The sequence below is a fragment of the Phaenicophaeus curvirostris genome, unplaced genomic scaffold (assembly GCF_032191515.1).
Source record: "Phaenicophaeus curvirostris isolate KB17595 unplaced genomic scaffold, BPBGC_Pcur_1.0 scaffold_122, whole genome shotgun sequence".
Lineage (NCBI taxonomy): Eukaryota > Metazoa > Chordata > Aves > Cuculiformes > Cuculidae > Phaenicophaeus > Phaenicophaeus curvirostris.
This window is the reverse complement of record NW_027206743.1, coordinates 107059-123692: the sequence shown is the minus strand read 5'-3', so window position 1 is coordinate 123692 and position 16634 is coordinate 107059. Positions and strand designations below refer to the sequence as shown.

Below are 16634 nucleotides of genomic sequence, written 5' to 3'. Positions count from 1 at the left end.
CACGGGATCCATCCCGACCCCCTCAGAGGATCTGCCCCAACCCCTCATGGGATCCCCCCTGAACCCCTCACAGGGTCCACCCCGAACCCCTCACGGGATCCACCCCGAACCCTCACAGGATCCACCCCCAACCCCTCACGGGATCCACCCCTCACAGGGTCCACCCTGAACCCCTCACGGGATCCAACCTGACCCCTCACAGGGTCCAACCCGACCCCCTCACGGGATCCACCCCGAACCCTCAGAGGATCCAACCCAAAACCCTCAGAAGATCCAACCCAACCCCCTCACAGGCTCCATATAATCCCTGACAGGATCCAACCCAACCCCCCGACAGGATCTCCTCGGAGCCCGGAAAGGATCCACCCCAAATCCCTGTCAGGATCCACTCGGATCCTTGAAAGGACCCACTCAGGTCCCTGACAGGATCCACACTAACCCCTCACGGGATCCACTCAGGTCCCCAAAACCCCCATCAAGATCCACTCCAAAGCCCCGACAGGATCTCCTCGAGGCCTCTAGCGGGAAGCGCTCAGACCCCTGACGGGATCCACTCCGGCACGGACAGACCTTCCATCTCCACGACTCCTTTTCCCATTATTCCTCATTTGGTTTTTTTTCCCCTTCGGTTTAATTTACAGGATTAAAAAGCCACCGGCAGAGCGCGCGGAAGCGAGAGGCGGCGGAGGGAGCAGCAAGAGGGGGCGCCCCGGCGTCCCCCCTCTCCGCGGGCTCCTTCCAGAGGCACAAAACCGGGAGGTTTCCCCCCAAACCGGGATCTTTGGCAAAGCGCGAGGGGCCATCGCCCCGCGGCGCCTCCGCGAGGGACACGAGCCGCGAGGAGGAGGCGAGGGGGCGTCAGGCGAACATGGTGAATTGCAGCCACTGCGGGGGGGGACACGGTCAGGGGGACAGAAAGGGGACAGAGGGGGAATTGGGGGGCTCGGGGGGGCCAAGGGGGCAGCGCAGGTACCTGCAGCAAATCGAAGGTGACGACGCCGTCCTGGTCCACGTCCATCGCTTGGAAAAACCCTGTCGGGAAGGAACCAGCTGGATTGGAGGGGGAAACAGCTGGATTGGAGGGGGAAACGGGGAAAAACCAGCTGGATTGGAGGGGGAAATGGGAAAAAACAGCTGGATTGGAGGGGGAAATGGGAAAAACCAGCTGGATTTGAGGGGGGAATGGGAAAAAAACAGCTGGATTGGAGGGGGGAATGGGAAAAAAACAGCTGGATTGGAGGGGGAAATGGGAAAAACCAGCTGGATTGGAGGGGGGAATGGGAAAAAAACAGCTGGATTGGAGGGGGGAATGGGGAAAAAACAGCTGGATTGGAGGGGGAAACGGGGAAAAACCAGCTGGATTAGAGGGGGGAATGGGGGAAAAACCAGCTGGATTGGAGGGGAAAACTGAGGAAATAAAGATTTAAAACCAATTGTCAGAAAAAAAATGAGGATTTAAAAGAAAAATCCAAAAACAATAAACAGGATTGAAGAGAAAGAGCCTCCCCTCCCATCCTGCTCGGTTTTGCGCCTTTCCCATCTCCTCAAATCCCTTTTTTCCCCTTAAATCCTGGGATTTTTGTACCTTTTCCCCACCATTCTCCTCAGCTCTGAAACTCTTCCAGTTTTTCCTCTTCATCCCCACTTCCCACTCCACTTTTGCGAGGCCCTTTCCAACTGTCTCCCCTTAAATCCCGGGATTTGTTTGACTCTTTTTCCCCCTCAACTCCCACCAGGTCCCTCAATTCCCACTTTCCCCGTTTCCCCCGCAGAACCGAACAAGAAAAACCAGGGAAAACAAGCCCCCGGCTGTCTCTCTTTTCCCCATTTTTCCTAGGAAAGGGGCTCACGGAACATGGTTTCCAGGCGGACGAGGCAGCAGACGAAGTTGTCGAAGTCGAGGGCGAGGTCGGGCTCGGCGTAGCGGGTGATGAGCAGCTCGTGCAGCTTCTTGCTGAGCTTGTAGCCTTTTTCCGGAGACAAATCCCGGCGGGAAGAGGGAAGGGGGTCAGGCTCGGGACGGCGGGAAGCGGGCTGCGGGCCCGCCCGGGGCCTCACCTGCGGCCTCACCTGCGGCCTCCAGCGCCAGGCGCAGCTCGTAGGCGCTCACGCTCCCCGACTTGTCCAGGTCGAACTTGCGGAAGATCGACTGCGGGGGCCAGGGGCGCCGCCAAACGGGGTCACCGCTAGGAGAGACGCCCCAAAACCCCCGCCCTGCACCCCAAAACCCCTCCCTGCACCCCAAAACCCCCGCCCTGCACCCCAAAACCCCCTCAGTGCATCCCAAATCCCCTCCCTGCACCCCAAAATCCCCTCAGTGCACCCCAAATCCCCTCCCTGCCTCCCAAAACCCCGCCCTGCACCCCAAAACCCCCTCAGTGCATCCCAAACCCCCTCCCTGCACCCCAAAATCCCCTCAGTGCACCCCAAATCCCCTCCCTGCCTCCCAAAACCCCTCCCTGCCTCCCAAAACCCCCTCAGCGCAGCCCAAACCCCCTCCCTGCACCCCAAAACCCCCTCCCTGCACCCCAAAACCCCCTCAATGCAACCCAAATCCCCTCCCTGCACCCCAAAATCCCCTCAGTGCACTCCAAACCGCCCTCAATGCAACCCAAATCCCTTCAGTGAACCCCAAAACCCCCTCAGCGCATCCGAAATCCCCTCCCTGCACCCCAAAACCCCCTCAGCGCACCCCAAATCTCCTCGGTGCACCCCAAACTGCCCTCAGTGCACCCCAAAATCCCCTCAGTGCACCCCACACTGCCCTCCCTGCACCCTAAAATCCCCTCAATGCAACCCAAATCCCCTCAGTGCACCCCAAAAATCCCCTCAATGCAACCCAAATCCCCTCAGTGCACCCCAAAAATCCCCTCAATGCAACCCAAATCCCCTCAGTGCACCCCAAACTGCCCTCCCTGCACCCCAAAATCCCCTCAATGCAACCCAAATCCCCTCATTGCACCCAAATCCCCTCCCTGCACCACAAAACCCCCGCCCTGCACCCCAAAACCCCTCCCTGCACCCCAAAACCCCTCCCTGCACCCCAAAACCCCCGCCCTGCACCCCAAAACCCCCTCAGCGCAGTCCAAACCCCCTCCCTGCACCCCAAAATCCCCTCAGCGCACCCCAAAACCCCCTCAGCGCACCCCAAAACCCCCTCAGCGCATCCCAAATCCCCTCAGCGCATCCCAAATCCCCTCAGCGCACCCCAAAACCCCCTCAGCGCATCCCAAATCCTCTCACTGCACCCCAAACTGACCTCACCGCTCCCAAAATCCCCTCAGTGCACCCCAAACTGCCCTCAATGCAAACCCAATCCCCTCAGTGCACCCCAAAATCCCTCAGTGCACCCCAAAACCCCCCCCTGCACCCCAAACTGACCTCACCACACCCAAAATCCCCTCAGTGCACCCCAAACTGCCCTCACTGCACCCCACATCCTCTCAATGCACCCCAAATCCCCTCCCTTCACCCCAAATCCCCTCAGTGCACCCCAAACTGCCCTCACTGCACCCCACATCCTCTCAATGCACCCCAAATCCCCTCCCTTCACCCCATACTGCCCTCAACGCACCCCAAAATCCCCTCCCTGCACCCCAAATCCCCTCAGTGCAACCCAAACTGCCCTCAATGCAACCCAAATTCTCTCAGTGAACCCCAAAATCACCTCCCTGCACCCCAAATCCCCTCAGTGCACTCCAAACAGCCCTCAATGCAACCCAAATCCCTTCAGTGAACCCCAAAACCCCCTCAGCGCATCCCAAAACCCCTCCCTGCACCCCAAAATCCCCTCAGTGCACCCCAAAACCCCCTCAGCGCACCCCAAAACCCCCTCAGTACAACCCAAAACCCCCTCAGCGCATCCCAAATCCCCTCAGCGCACCCCAAAACCCCCTCAGCGCATCCCAAATCCTCTCACTGCACCCCAAAATCCCCTCCCTGCACCCCAAACTGACCTCACCGCTCTCAAAATCCCCTCAGTGCACCCCAAAATCCCCTCAGTGCACTCCAAACTGCCCTCAATGCCACCCAAATCCTCTCAGTGAACCCCAAAATCCCCTCATCACATTCCAAAATCCCCTCCCTGCACCCCAAATCCCCTCCCTGCACCCCAAACTGCCCTCAGTGCACCCCAAATCCCCTCAATGCACCCCAAATCCCCTCGGTGCACCCTAAACTGCCCTCATCACACCACAAACTGCCCTCATCGCACCCCAAAATCCCCTCAGTGCACCCCAAAATCCCCTCAGTGCACCCCAAAATCCCCTCATTGCATTCCAAACTGACCTCCCCACACCTCAAAATCCCCTCATCGCCCCCCAAAATCCCCTCAGCACCCCCCAAAATCCCCTCCCTGCACCCCAAATCCCCTCAGCGTACCCCAAAATCCCCTCCCTGCACCCCAAATCCCCTCAGTGAACCCCCAAATCCCCTCAGCGCCCCCCAACCCCCCCCGACCCACCAGGTAGTTGCGGATGCGGTTCCAGAGGACGTTGAACTCCACCAGCCCCAGTTTCCCGTTCCCGTCTTTCTACATGGGGGGGGTTAAGGAAAGGGGGAGGGGGGTCCCCGAGGTGGATTTTGGGGTTCACCCCCCCCCCCCGGGCCCCCCCAGATCCAGAGGATACATCCATGAGGTTCACCATGCTCCGGCAGGACTCGGTGCTGAAGCCTTTGGTACGGAGATCTTTGTCTGGAAAGATCCGTGGGGCGGCGTTAAACGACTTTAAAGGCGCTTAACGAGCGGCGAACCCCAAAATCCCACCCGGCCGAACCCCCAAACCCGCTCACGTTTCCCGATGATGCGGTTGAGGATGGTTTGGAGCTCGGCGACGCTGATCTCCATGTCCTGCGGGGAGAAGGAGGCCGTTTTCTCGCTGCATCTCGATTCCGGAGCCTCCGGAGCCGCCGGAGCCACCGGAGCCGCCATTCCCTCACCGGCCCCGCCAGCTGCTTGAAGAGCTGCTTGAAGTTATCGTCGATTTGGCTTTCCGAGAGGATTTTCTGAGGGGAAAAAGCAGCAATTTGGGGGAAAAGCAGCAATTTGGGGGAAAAAAGCAGCAATTTTGGGAAAAAAGAAGCAATTTTGGGGAAAATCCTCCCCCTGCGGCGCCTGGCGGAGCTCCCGCCGGCCCTCACCTCGTCCGGCAGCGTCGCTTGGATCTTGTCGTCCATCTCCCTGGCGAGAGAAGAAAAGGAGTCGGGTCTCGGCGCGCGGCCACGGCTCGTTAGCGCTAACGGAGGCGGCCGCTTACTCCGTGCCGGCGTTCTTCTCGGAGAAGACGCGGAGGACGAAGTCTCCCTCCCTGTTGGGCTCGAAGGTGGACGGCACCACGATGTACTCGCCGGGCGGGAGGCGGAAGCGGGTGCTGACCTCGCGCAGGTTGATGAATTGCTCGGAGCGGGCGCGCGAGGCGTTGGCCAGGAAGAAATCCCGCTTGAGGTGGACGCCGGATCTCCCCACGTGCTACCGGGAACCCCGTTAAACAGGCCCCCCCGAGCGGCCTCCCGCCCCGGCACCGCCTGCCGCCGCCGCACCCACCTCGGGAGGGACCTGTGGGGAGACGGGAGAGACGCCGGCTGAGACATGGAGTCTGACTGCCCCCAAGAACCACCGACCCACGGCCCCAGCGCCTCGTCTGCTCAACCCTCACACCCCCCCAGGGCTGGGGACTCACCCCCCTCCCTGTCCCAGCGCCCCAGGGCCCTTGCCGTGCAATATTCCATCCTGCTGGCCATCCTGACCCTCCCCTGGTGGAGCTCGAGGCCGTTCCCTCTCGTGGCGGCCCCTGGGTTGAGGAGCAGAGCCCAGCTCCCTCCTCTCCACGAGCTCCTCGCAGGGAAAGAGCCACGAGGCCTCCCCTCAGGCTCCTCTTCTCCAGGAGAAACCCCCCCAGGGCCCTCGGGCTCCTTCTCCAGCCCCTTCCCCAGCTCCGGGCTCTTCTCCGGCCTCGCTCCAGAGCCTCAACATCCTCCTTGGGGAGAACCCACCCCGCGATCCGAGGGTCGGTCTCACCAGAGGGAGAAGAACCTCCCTGGCTCCTGTCCCACCAACCCCCCCAGGTCCTTCTCCTCCAGCCCGGCTTCTCCTGCTCTGGAGCTGCTCGGGGTCGTTGTGCCCCAAGCTCCTCGTTCACCCTCCTGGATTGGTCTCGGCTCGCGGATCCGGCCTGGTCAGATCCCTCTGGAGAACCTCAAACCCTCCAGCAGATCCTCCCAGCTCAGCGTCATCTCCCAACTGGCTCTGGGAGCCCTCGATGCCTCCATCCAGGCCGTTGATAAAGACTTTGGACCCACCAAGTCCTGGGGACGCTTGGAACCGGCCTCCAGCTGGATTTATCTCCGTTTCCCACCCCTCTCCGGGCCCTCCGTCCAACCACTCTTCCCCCGAGGCGCTCGCTCTCCTCTCCAGGCCCCGGGGCGGCAGTTCCCGCAGCAGGACGCGTCCGCGCTCCGGGCCCACCTCCCCGTTACCTCGTAGACGGCGAAGCCGATGGTTTCCATGTCTTTGCCGTCGCGGCGCAGGCGGCGCCGGTTCTTCTGCATCAGCGCCAGGAGGAAGCTGCAGCCCGGCTCGCGGCCCCCGTCGTCGTCCCCGTCGTCGTCCACCTCCTCCAGCTGGATCTTGAACTGCGGGTTTATCCAGAACGTGGCTGGAAAACAACCGGAAAAACCAAAAAAAAAAGGGAAAAGCCTAAACGGATGCGGGGAAGAGGTAGATTGGAGGGCGGATCCGGCCCCTCGGCGCCTACCCGGGTAGTTGCGGCAGCCGCCCGCGGTGCTGCCGCGGCGCCACGTCCCCTCGTAGAGCCGCGTGTTCCACTTGCGGAACTTGCGGGACTGCAGAGCGTCCGGAGTGAGGTTGCAGATCTCCAGGCGGGTGAATTCCCGCAGGAAATCCCGGAAGGACATCCTGGAGGAAGAGGAAGCGGCCCAAGGGGAAGCTTCCCGCGCGCTTCCCGGCGCCGCCAAGGCGAGCGAAGGGGGGGTTTCCTCACCAGAATTCGCCGTCCTCCATCCTGACCATCAGCCGCTGCCTCAGCGCCGGCTCCACCGCGTTCCACTCGGACGAGCTGCGGGCGCCAACGCGGCTCAGGGCCCAGCGCTTCGCTAACGAGGCCCTAACGAAGCCCCTACCGACGCCCTCACCTGTCGCTCCAGGCCCCCGTCCACTCCACTTCTCCCCAGGGGTTGCGCACGCGGATCAGGCCCAGGGCTTGGCCGCGGAAGTTGATCTGGGGACGGCGCCGTCAGGGCCCGGCCAGCCCCGCCCGCGCCGCGCCCGCCCCGGCCACGAGGCCGCTGCCCACCTGCTCGGCCCCCGTCACCGAGTACGCGTGGCCCTTCACCAGCTTCTTGAACGTCACGGCCTCCATGTCGAAGGCGCTCGTTATCTGCCGGGAAACGAGGCGCCGCGTGCGAACAGGGCTCAGGGAACCCCCCAAACGCCGCGTTTGGAAGCCCCGAGACCAAGGCCCCTCACTCACGTCGATGGAGCAGCCGAGCAGGGAGCCGCGTTCCAGCGCCTTCAGGATGACGCGGAAGAGGTCGGCGGGCGGCCGGCGCAGGTCGTACCACTCGGTGACGCCGCCCGTGAAGTCCTCGAAGCCCTCGGAAGTGCTGCCGCCGGACAAGGCCTCGTAGCAGCCGTTGACCCTGCGCGGCGGGGAGGAGGCGCGAGCCGGTTGGAGGGGCATCGGCCTCGCGGGGATCGGCAAAGAGGGAGAGGGGAGCGGCAGTACTTGGCGTAGGCCTTTTCCAGGAGGGCGCTCCAGAACTCGGAGCCCTCGGCCGAGTGCACGAAGAGCAGCTTCCCGTCCTTGGTGGGCAAGAAGTCGTCGACCACCACGTCGAGCCACTCGCCGAACTGCCAGATCTGGAAGAGGAGAGGAAGGAGCCCTCAAAAATGGAGAGGAGGGACCCCAAAATGGAGAGGAAGGACCCAAAAATGGAGAGGAAGGAGCTGAAAATGGAGAGGAGGGACCCAAAAATGGAGAGGAAGGACCCCAAAACGGAGAGGAAGGAGCCCAAAGTGGAGAGGAAGGAGCCCAAAAGGTGAGAACAAGCTCAAAATGGAGAGGAAGGAGCCCAAAATGGAGAGGAAGGAGCCCAAAATGGAGAGGAGGGACCCAAAAATGGAGAGGAAGGAGCCCAAAAGGTGAGAGGGAGCTCAAAATGGAGAGGAAGGAGCTCAAAATGGAGAGGAAGGAGCTCAAAATGGAGAGGAGGGACCCAAAAATGGAGAGGAAGGACCCAAAAATGGAGAGGAAGGAGCCCAAAACAGAGGGGAAGGACCCAAAAATGGAGAGGAAGGAGCCCAAAATGGAGAGGAAGGAGCTCAGAATGGAAAGGAAGGACCCCAAAATGGCAAGGAAGGACCCAAAAAGGTGAGAGGGAGCTCAAAATGGAGGGGAAGGAGCCCAAAATGGAGAGGAGGGACCCCAAAATAGAGGGACAGGGGCTCAAAATGGAGGGAGGAACCCCAAAATGAAGAGGAGGGAGCTCAAAATGGAGGGAGGGACCCCAAAATAGAGGAAGGGAGGCTCAAAATGGAGGGAGGGGAGCTCAAAATGGAGAGAGGGGACCCCAAAATGGAGGGGGGGACCCCAAAATGGAGGGGGGGAGCGGGAAGGGGCTGACCTGGAAGTGGAAGATGCCGGCGTAGCCGTGCTGGAAGCTCTGGCCGTGCGGCACCACGCGGTGCAGGACGCTCTCGTTGAGCGTGAGGGAGGCGATGGCCGCCAGCAGCCAGCAGTCGCCTGCGGGAAAGAGCCAGACGGGCGCGAATCAACTCGATTCGGCACAAACCGGCCTCGATTCGGCTCAAACCGGCCTCGATTTCACACAAACCAACCTCCATTTGGCACAAACCAGGTTCGATTTCATGTGAATCAACTTGATTTGGCACAAACTGGCCTTGATTTGGCTCAAACCAGCCTCAATTTGGCACAAACCGGCCTTGATTTGGCACAAACCAGCCTCAATTTGGCACAAACCGGCCTTGATTTGGCACAAACCAGCCTCGATTTCATGCGAATTAACTTCATTCAGCACAAACCGGCCTCAATTTGGCACAAACCAACCTCAATTGGGCACAAACCAGCTTTGATTTGGCACAAACCAGGTTCAATTTCATGCGAATCAACTTGATTCGGCACAAACCGGCCTTGATTTGGCTCAAACCAGCCTCAATTTCACACAAACCAACCTTGATTTGGCACAAACCAGGTTCAATTTTGTGTGAATCAACTCGATTTGGCACAAACGGCTTCAACTTGGCACAACTGAGCCTCAATTTCGCACAAACCAACCTCGACTTGGTACAAACCAGCCTCGATTTTGTGTGAATCAACTTGATTCAGCACAAACCGGCCTCGATTTGGCTCAAACCAGCCTCGATTTCACACAAACCGGCCTCGATTTGGCACAAACCAGGTTAGATTTTGCGTGAATCAACTTGATTCGGCACAAACAGCTCCAATTTGGCTCAAACCAGCCTCAATTTGGCACAAACCAACCTCGATTTGGAACAAACCAGCCTCGATTTCGTGCAAATCAACTCAATTCGGCACAAATGGCTTCAACTTGGCACAACTGAGCCTCAATTTTGCACAAACCAGCCTCGGTTTGGCACAAACCAGGTTCAATTTTGTGAGAATCAACTTGATTCGGCACAAACCGGCCTTGAATTGGCAGAAACCAGCCTCGATTTTGTGCAAATCAACTTGATTCGGCACAAACAGGCCTCGATTTGGCTCAAACCAGCCTCAATTTGGCACAAACCAGCCTCAATTTGGCACAAACCAGGTTCGATTTCGTGCAAATCAACTCGATTCGGCACAAACCGGCCTTGATTTGGCTCAAACCAGCCTCGATTAGGCACAAACCAGGTTGGATTTCACACGAATCAACTTGATTCGGCACAAACCAGCCTCGATTTGGCTCAAACCAGCCTCAATTTCGCACAAACCAGGTTTGATTTGGCATAAACCAGGTTTGATTTCGTGCAAATCAACTTGATTCGGCACAAACAGCTCGAATTTGGCACAAACCAGCTGCAATTTGGCACAAACCAACCTCGATTTGGCACAATTTAGAGTTTTTTGAGTGCAAACTGGCCTCAATTTGGCACAAACCAGCCTCGATTTGGCACAAACCAGGTTTGATTTCGTGCGAATCAACTCGATTTGGCACAAACAGCTCGAATTTGGCACAAACCAGCCTCGATTTAGAGTTTTTTGACGCAAACCGGCCTCGAATTGGTACAAACCAGCCCCAATTTGGCGCAACCGTTCCCCAAAACCCCAGATTTGGGGCAAAAAAGCAGGCAAACGGGGCCGCGGAGGCGCCGGGGCCTTACCCAGCGCCCCCTGACAGATGTCGGTGCGCGTGGCTCCGTCCACGATGAACTGCGGGCGCGGACACAGCTCCTGCGGGACGAGAGGGAGGGAAACGCGCCGCATCCGTCACCCAAACCTCCAAATCCGGGTCTTTCCGGGCGGATCCGGCTTCGGAGCCGCCGCCAGGCCCGGCTTTCGGCGTCGTTCCCGCTCACCGTCGGCCTCTTCCACTGGACGCCGTGGGTTTTGGCGGAGCCGGGCCCCAGCTCGCGGAAGCCGAGGGAAGAGGGAGCCGGCGGGAAGGTGGGATCGCGGAAGAGGGTTCCGGAACGCCGGCATTCCTCCAGCAAGCGCCCGTAGTCCTGGCCCAGGTAGCGCACGGCGTTGTCGTGGCGGCCCAGGCCCAGGGCCTTGGCCCGCTGCCGCTGCACCTGGGCCGAGACGCCCGAGCAGAACAGCGGCACCACCGGCTCCTCCGCCATCCTGCCGGAAAGAGCCGGAAACTGAGGATCTCGGGGGGGGTTCATGGAGTTTTCAGGGGAATTGGGGCATTTTGGGGTGGGATTTGGCGATTCTGAGGTTGGAAATTGAGGATCTCGGGGGATTTCAGTGGAATTTGTGCATTTTGAGGTGGGATCTGGGGATTCTGAGGTTGGAAATTGAGGATCTCGGGGGTTTCATGGAGTTTTCAGTGGAATTTGTGCATTTTGGGGGGGGATTTGGGGATTCTGAGGTTGGAAATTGAGGATCTCGGGGGATTTCAGAGGAATTTGTGCATTTTGGGGTGGGATTTGCGGATCCTGAGGTTGGAAATTGTGGATCTCGGGGGTTTTCATGGAGTTTTCAGTGGAATTTGTGCAGTTTGGGGTGGGATTTGCGGATCCTGAGGTTGGAAATTGAGGATCTCGGGGGGTTCAAGTGGAATTTGTGCATTTTGGGGTGGGATTTGGGGATTCTGAGGTTGGAAATTGAGGATCTCGGGGGGTTTCATGGAGTTTTCAGTGGAATTTGTGCATTTTGGGGGGGGGATTTGGGGATCCTGAGGTTGGAAATTGAGGATTTCGGGAGTTTTCATGGAGTTTTCAGTGGAATTTGTGCATTTTGGGGGGGGATTTGGGGATCCTGAGGTTGGAAATTGAGGATTTCGGGAGTTTTCAGTGGAATTTGTGCATTTTGGGGTGGGATTTGGCGATTCTGAGGTTGGAAATTGTGGATCTCGGGGGTTTTCATGGAGTTTTCAGTGGAATTTGTGCAGTTTGGGGTGGGATTTGGGGATCCTGAGGTTGGAAATTGAGGATCTCAGGAGTTTTCAGTGGAATTTGTGCATTTTGGGGTGGGATTTGGCGATTCTGAGGTTGGAAATTGAGGATTTCGGGAGTTTTCATGGAGTTTTCAGTGGAATTTGTGCATTTTGGGGTGGGATTTGGGGATCCTGAGGTTGGAAATTGTGGATCTCGGGGGTTTTCATGGAGTTTTCAGTGGAATTTGTGCATTTTGGGGGGGGATTTGGGGATCCTGAGGTTGGAAATTGAGGATCTCAGGAGTTTTCAGTGGAATTTGTGCAGTTTGGGGTGGGATTCGGGGATTCTGTGGTTGGAAATTGAGGATCTCGGGGGGTTTCAGTGGAATTTGGGCATTTAGGGGTGGGATTTGGGGATTCTGAGGTTGGAAATTGAGGATCTCGGGGGGTTTCAGAGGAATTTGTGCATTTTGAGGTGGGCTCTGGGGATTCTGAGGTTGGAAATTGAGGATCTCGGGGGTTTCATGGAGTTTTCAGTGGAATTTGTGCATTTTGGGGTGGGATTCGGGGATTCTGAGGTTGGAAATTGAGGATCTCGGGGGATTTCAGAGGAATTTGTGCATTTTGTGGTGGGATTTGGCGATTCTGAGGTTGGAAATTGAGGATCTCGGGGGTTTCATGGAGTTTTCAGTGGAATTTGTGCATTTTGGGGGGGGGATTTGGGGATCCTGAGGTTGGAAATTGTGGATCTCGGGGGTTTCATGGAGTTTTCAGTGGAATTTGTGCATTTTGGGGTGGGATTTGGGGATTCTGAGGTTGGGAATTGAGGATCTCGGGGGGTTTCATGGAGTTTTCAGTGGAATTTGTGCATTTTGGGGGGGGATTTGGGGATCCTGAGGTTGGAAATTGAGGATCTCAGGAGTTTTCAGTGGAATTTGTGCATTTTGGGGTGGGATTTGGGGATCCTGAGGTTGGAAATTGAGGATTTCGGGAGTTTTCAGTGGAATTTGTGCATTTTGGGGTGGGATTTGGGGATTCTGAGGTTGGAAATTGTGGATCTCGGGGGTTTTCATGGAGTTTTCAGTGGAATTTGTGCATTTTGGGGGGGGATTTGGGGATCCTGAGGTTGGAAATTGAGGATCTCGGGGGATTTCAGAGGAATTTGTGCATTTTGTGGTGGGATTTGGCGATTCTGAGGTTGGAAATTGAGGATCTCGGGGGTTTCATGGAGTTTTCAGTGGAATTTGTGCATTTTGGGGGGGGGATTTGGGGATCCTGAGGTTGGAAATTGTGGATCTCGGGGGTTTCATGGAGTTTTCAGTGGAATTTGTGCATTTTGGGGTGGGATTTGGGGATTCTGAGGTTGGAAATTGAGGATCTCGGGGGATTTCAGAGGAATTTGTGCATTTTGCGGTGGGATTTGGGGATTCTGAGGTTGGAAATTGAGGATCTCGGGGGATTTCAGAGGAATTTGTGCATTTTGTGGTGGGATTTGGCGATTCTGAGGTTGGAAATTGAGGATCTCGGGGGTTTCATGGAGTTTTCAGTGGAATTTGTGCATTTTGGGGGGGGATTTGGGGATCCTGAGGTTGGAAATTGTGGATCTCGGGGGTTTTCATGGAGTTTTCAGTGGAATTTGTGCAGTTTGGGGGGGGATTTGGGGATCCTGAGGTTGGAAATTGAGGATCTCAGGAGTTTTCAGTGGAATTTGTGCATTTTGGGGTGGGATTTGGCGATTCTGAGGTTGGAAATTGAGGATCTCGGGGGGTTCATGGAGTTTTCAGTGGAATTTGTGCATTTTGGGGGGGGGATTTGGGGATCCTGAGGTTGGAAATTGAGGATTTCGGGAGTTTTCAGTGGAATTTGTGCATTTTGGGGTGGAATTTGATGATTTGGGGGTGGATTTGGGGGTTTTGTGGTGGAATCAGGGGATTTGGAGGCAGAATTTGAGGATTTGGGGCAGATTTAAGAATTTTGGGCGGAACTCAGGGAGGGGATTGGGGGAAGTTTGGTGGAATTCAAGACTTCTTTTGTTGAATTTAAGGATTTCGAGTGGGATTTAGGGACTATGGGGCAGGATTTTTTACATATTTGAGCTTTTATTTTGTTGAATTTGTGGATTTGGCCCAAGAATTGGAGGGTTTTGGGGTGGAATTCTGGGATTGAGGGTTGGTTTAGGATCCCCGTTGCGAGCAGACTCTAAGAAAAAAGGGGATTCTGCCCCCAAACCAACCCCTAGTTGGGTTTTTAAACCCCGGCGCCAATTCTGATCCCGCCAACATCTTATTCTGGATGGAAAAAGCTAAAAAAATGCCAGAATTCCCCAAAATTCGGAGCGAAAAGCAGAAATTCCCCAAACTTTGCGGAAATGAGGGGAAACAGCCCCAAAACGGGCCCTGTGAGTCAGCCCCGAGCAATGCAGCCGGGCCCGCCAGGCCTCAATCGAGCGTGGGGGAGCTTAATTAAGCATCCGAGTGCCTAATTAAGCTCCTTGATGCTTAATTAAGCACTAAGGAGAGGGACAGGGAGGTGACAGCAACCCCCCCCCCAGATGTGGCCAAAGAGGGGGGGTCGGGGCCCCAAAACCAGGGGATTTGGCCCCAAAATCATCCAAACCGGCCCCAAAGGGAGAGAATTTGGGGAGTTTGGGGGGAATTAGGCAGGTTTTGGGGTGGGATTCAAGGATCTGGGGGGGAAATTGGGGGTTTGGGGGGGGAATTGGGGATTTTTGGGGTGGAACTTGAGGATTTTGGGGAGGAATTGGGGATTTGGGGATAGAATTGTGGATTTTTGGGGTGGAATTTAGGGATTTTGGGGAGGAATTGGGGATTTTGGGGAGGAATTGGGTGGAACTTGAGGATTTTTGGGGTGGTATAGGGGATTTTGGGGTGGAATTGAGGATTTTTGGGTGGAATTGAGAATTTTTGGGTGGAATTGGGTGGAACTTGAGAACTTTTGGGGTGGAATCTAGGGATTTTTTGGGTGGAATTGGGGATTTTGGTGTGGAATTTAGGGATTTTTTGGGTGGAATTGGGGATTTTGGTGTGGAATTTAGGGATTTTTGGGTGGAAATGGGGATTTTGGGGTGGAATTTAGGGATTTTTGGGTGAAACGTGAGGATTTTTGGGGTGGAATTGGGGATTCTGGGGTGGAATTGAGGGATTTTGGGGTGAAAATGGGAATTTTTGGGTGGAATTGAGGATTTTTGGGTGGAATTGAGGATTTTTGGGTGGAATTTGGAGAGCTTTTAACCACCCCCACCGCAGCGTGTTGGGGCCATGGAGGGTTCACCCTCCATTAACGAGGTTCAAGTTCATTACCTTCCTAGCTAACGAGGGACCTCGCGAGCAGGAGCCGTTGCCTCCCCCCTCCTTACACTTTTTCGGTTGGGGGGGGGTGCAGCAGGCCAGAAATCGCCTCTTTTCACCCCGTTTTCCCGAGGGATTCGGGGTCCCGACCCCCCAGCAGGTGCCGTGGGGCCCAGCGAGGGCGGCCGCTCCCCCTGCGGAGAAAACAACCGCACGAATGAGCCAAACAACCCCAAACCGCTACAATTCCAACCCAAAAAAACATTCAAACCTCCCCAAGCCCCCATTTTCCCCCTCCCTGAGGGAACCCGCACCGCAATAAAACCCTAAAACGAGGCTCGGGGGGGGGGGAAAGGGGGAGCCCCCCCAGCTCCGAATCCCTTCCCGGCTCCGGGAAATGAAGGAAAAGGGGCCAAAACGCTGCGTTTTGCCCGGTTTTATGGGTTTTTGCCCCAAATCCAGGGAGTTGTGGCAGAGCCAAAAGTTGCAGAGAAGGGGAAAGCAGCTTTGTCACTGCGAGGGGGGAAAAAGGGGGGGACCCAGGCACCTACCTGGCCGGGGGCTCCCGAACTCGCGGCTCTAGGGGAAGGGAAAGCGAGAAAAAATATAAATTCAATGGATATTTCCGCGAAAAAAACTTCCTGGAAGGGAAAGGCGAGAGCGGAGCCGCCGCCCCAGGCCCCGCCCTGCGACGCCCACAGGGGGAAACGGGGAAAAGGGGGAAGGGGGGGGGGGCAGCGGGTTTTGGGGCCATTTATGGCGTGTTTGGGGCTCCTCGGGGGGAGGGGGAGAGGGACGCGCGTGTGCGAGGGGCTGGGACACGGGAACGCGCGTGTGCAAGGGGCTGGGACACGGGGACACGCGTGTGCAAGGGGCTGGGATGCAGGGACATGTGTGCAAGGAGCAGGGACACGGGGATCTGCGTGTGCAAGGGGCTGGGACACGGGGACATGCGTGTGCAAGGGGCTGGGACACAGGGAATCGCGTGTGCAAGGGGCTGGGACACAGGGACACGCGTGTGCGAGGGGCTGGGATGCAGGGACACGCGTGTGCAAGGAGCTGGGACACGGGGACGCACGTGTGCAAGGGGCTGGGACACGGGGACCTGCGTGTGCGAGGGGCTGGGACACAGGGAATCGCGTGTGCAAGGGGCTGGGACACAGGGACATGCGTGTGCAAGGGGCTGGGACACGGGGATGCGCGTGTGCAAGGGGCTGGGACACGTGTGCAAGGGGCTGGGACACGGGGACACGCGTGCAAGGGGCTGGGACGCAGGGACATGCGTGTGCAAGGGGCTGGGACACACGTGTGCAAGGGGCTCTGGCTGCCCTCACCCCTGAAATTCTGGGAAGAGAGAAAAGGCCTCAAGGTTTGGGGGGGCTGGGGCCCCTTCCTCACCCCAAAACTCTCACTTTTTAGGTCTTTTCCCCTTTTTCACACCCACAACCCCTCAAAAATAGTGATTTTTATGTTCGCTTTGCTCACTTTCCCCTCGTTTTACGTGAAAACAGGGAGGGGGGAGGGTTGTGTCACCCCCCACACGCTTCAACCCCCGTGCGGAGCGAGAAAAAGAGGTTTGGGGGCTGAAAAATAAGAAAAAAACCCAAATGATTTGTGGGGATTGTTCTTAGAGTTATAAACGAGGGGAAAATGGGACAAAATGGGGTAAAAAACCAGAATTAAGGAGTTTGCAAGGGGGAAAACGTTGAAATTTGGTGGAAATTCTGCAGCACGGGTGGGTTTTGA

General features: G+C 56.9%; 1 protein-coding gene across 1 annotated transcript; it reads right to left on the bottom strand.

The window, feature by feature from the left end:
- Positions 1 to 589: 589 nt before the first annotated feature.
- Positions 590 to 15553, bottom strand: CAPN1 (calpain 1). Its single transcript, XM_069882343.1, has 23 exons — positions 15440 to 15553; positions 14901 to 15082; positions 10556 to 10823; positions 10361 to 10430; positions 8641 to 8759; positions 7743 to 7876; positions 7488 to 7656; positions 7311 to 7394; positions 7150 to 7235; positions 6999 to 7073; positions 6753 to 6913; positions 6475 to 6653; positions 5543 to 5554; positions 5256 to 5467; positions 5140 to 5179; positions 4939 to 5004; positions 4792 to 4849; positions 4629 to 4693; positions 4463 to 4531; positions 2071 to 2149; positions 1851 to 1967; positions 974 to 1032; positions 590 to 885 (listed from the first exon to the last, which is right to left on the bottom strand). Exons 3-23 carry the CDS (start codon positions 10820 to 10822, stop codon positions 859 to 861), a joined length of 2148 nt encoding a protein of 715 aa, XP_069738444.1. The 5' UTR covers position 10823; positions 14901 to 15082; positions 15440 to 15553; the 3' UTR covers positions 590 to 858.
- Between the last annotated feature and the right edge of the window lie 1081 nt (positions 15554 to 16634).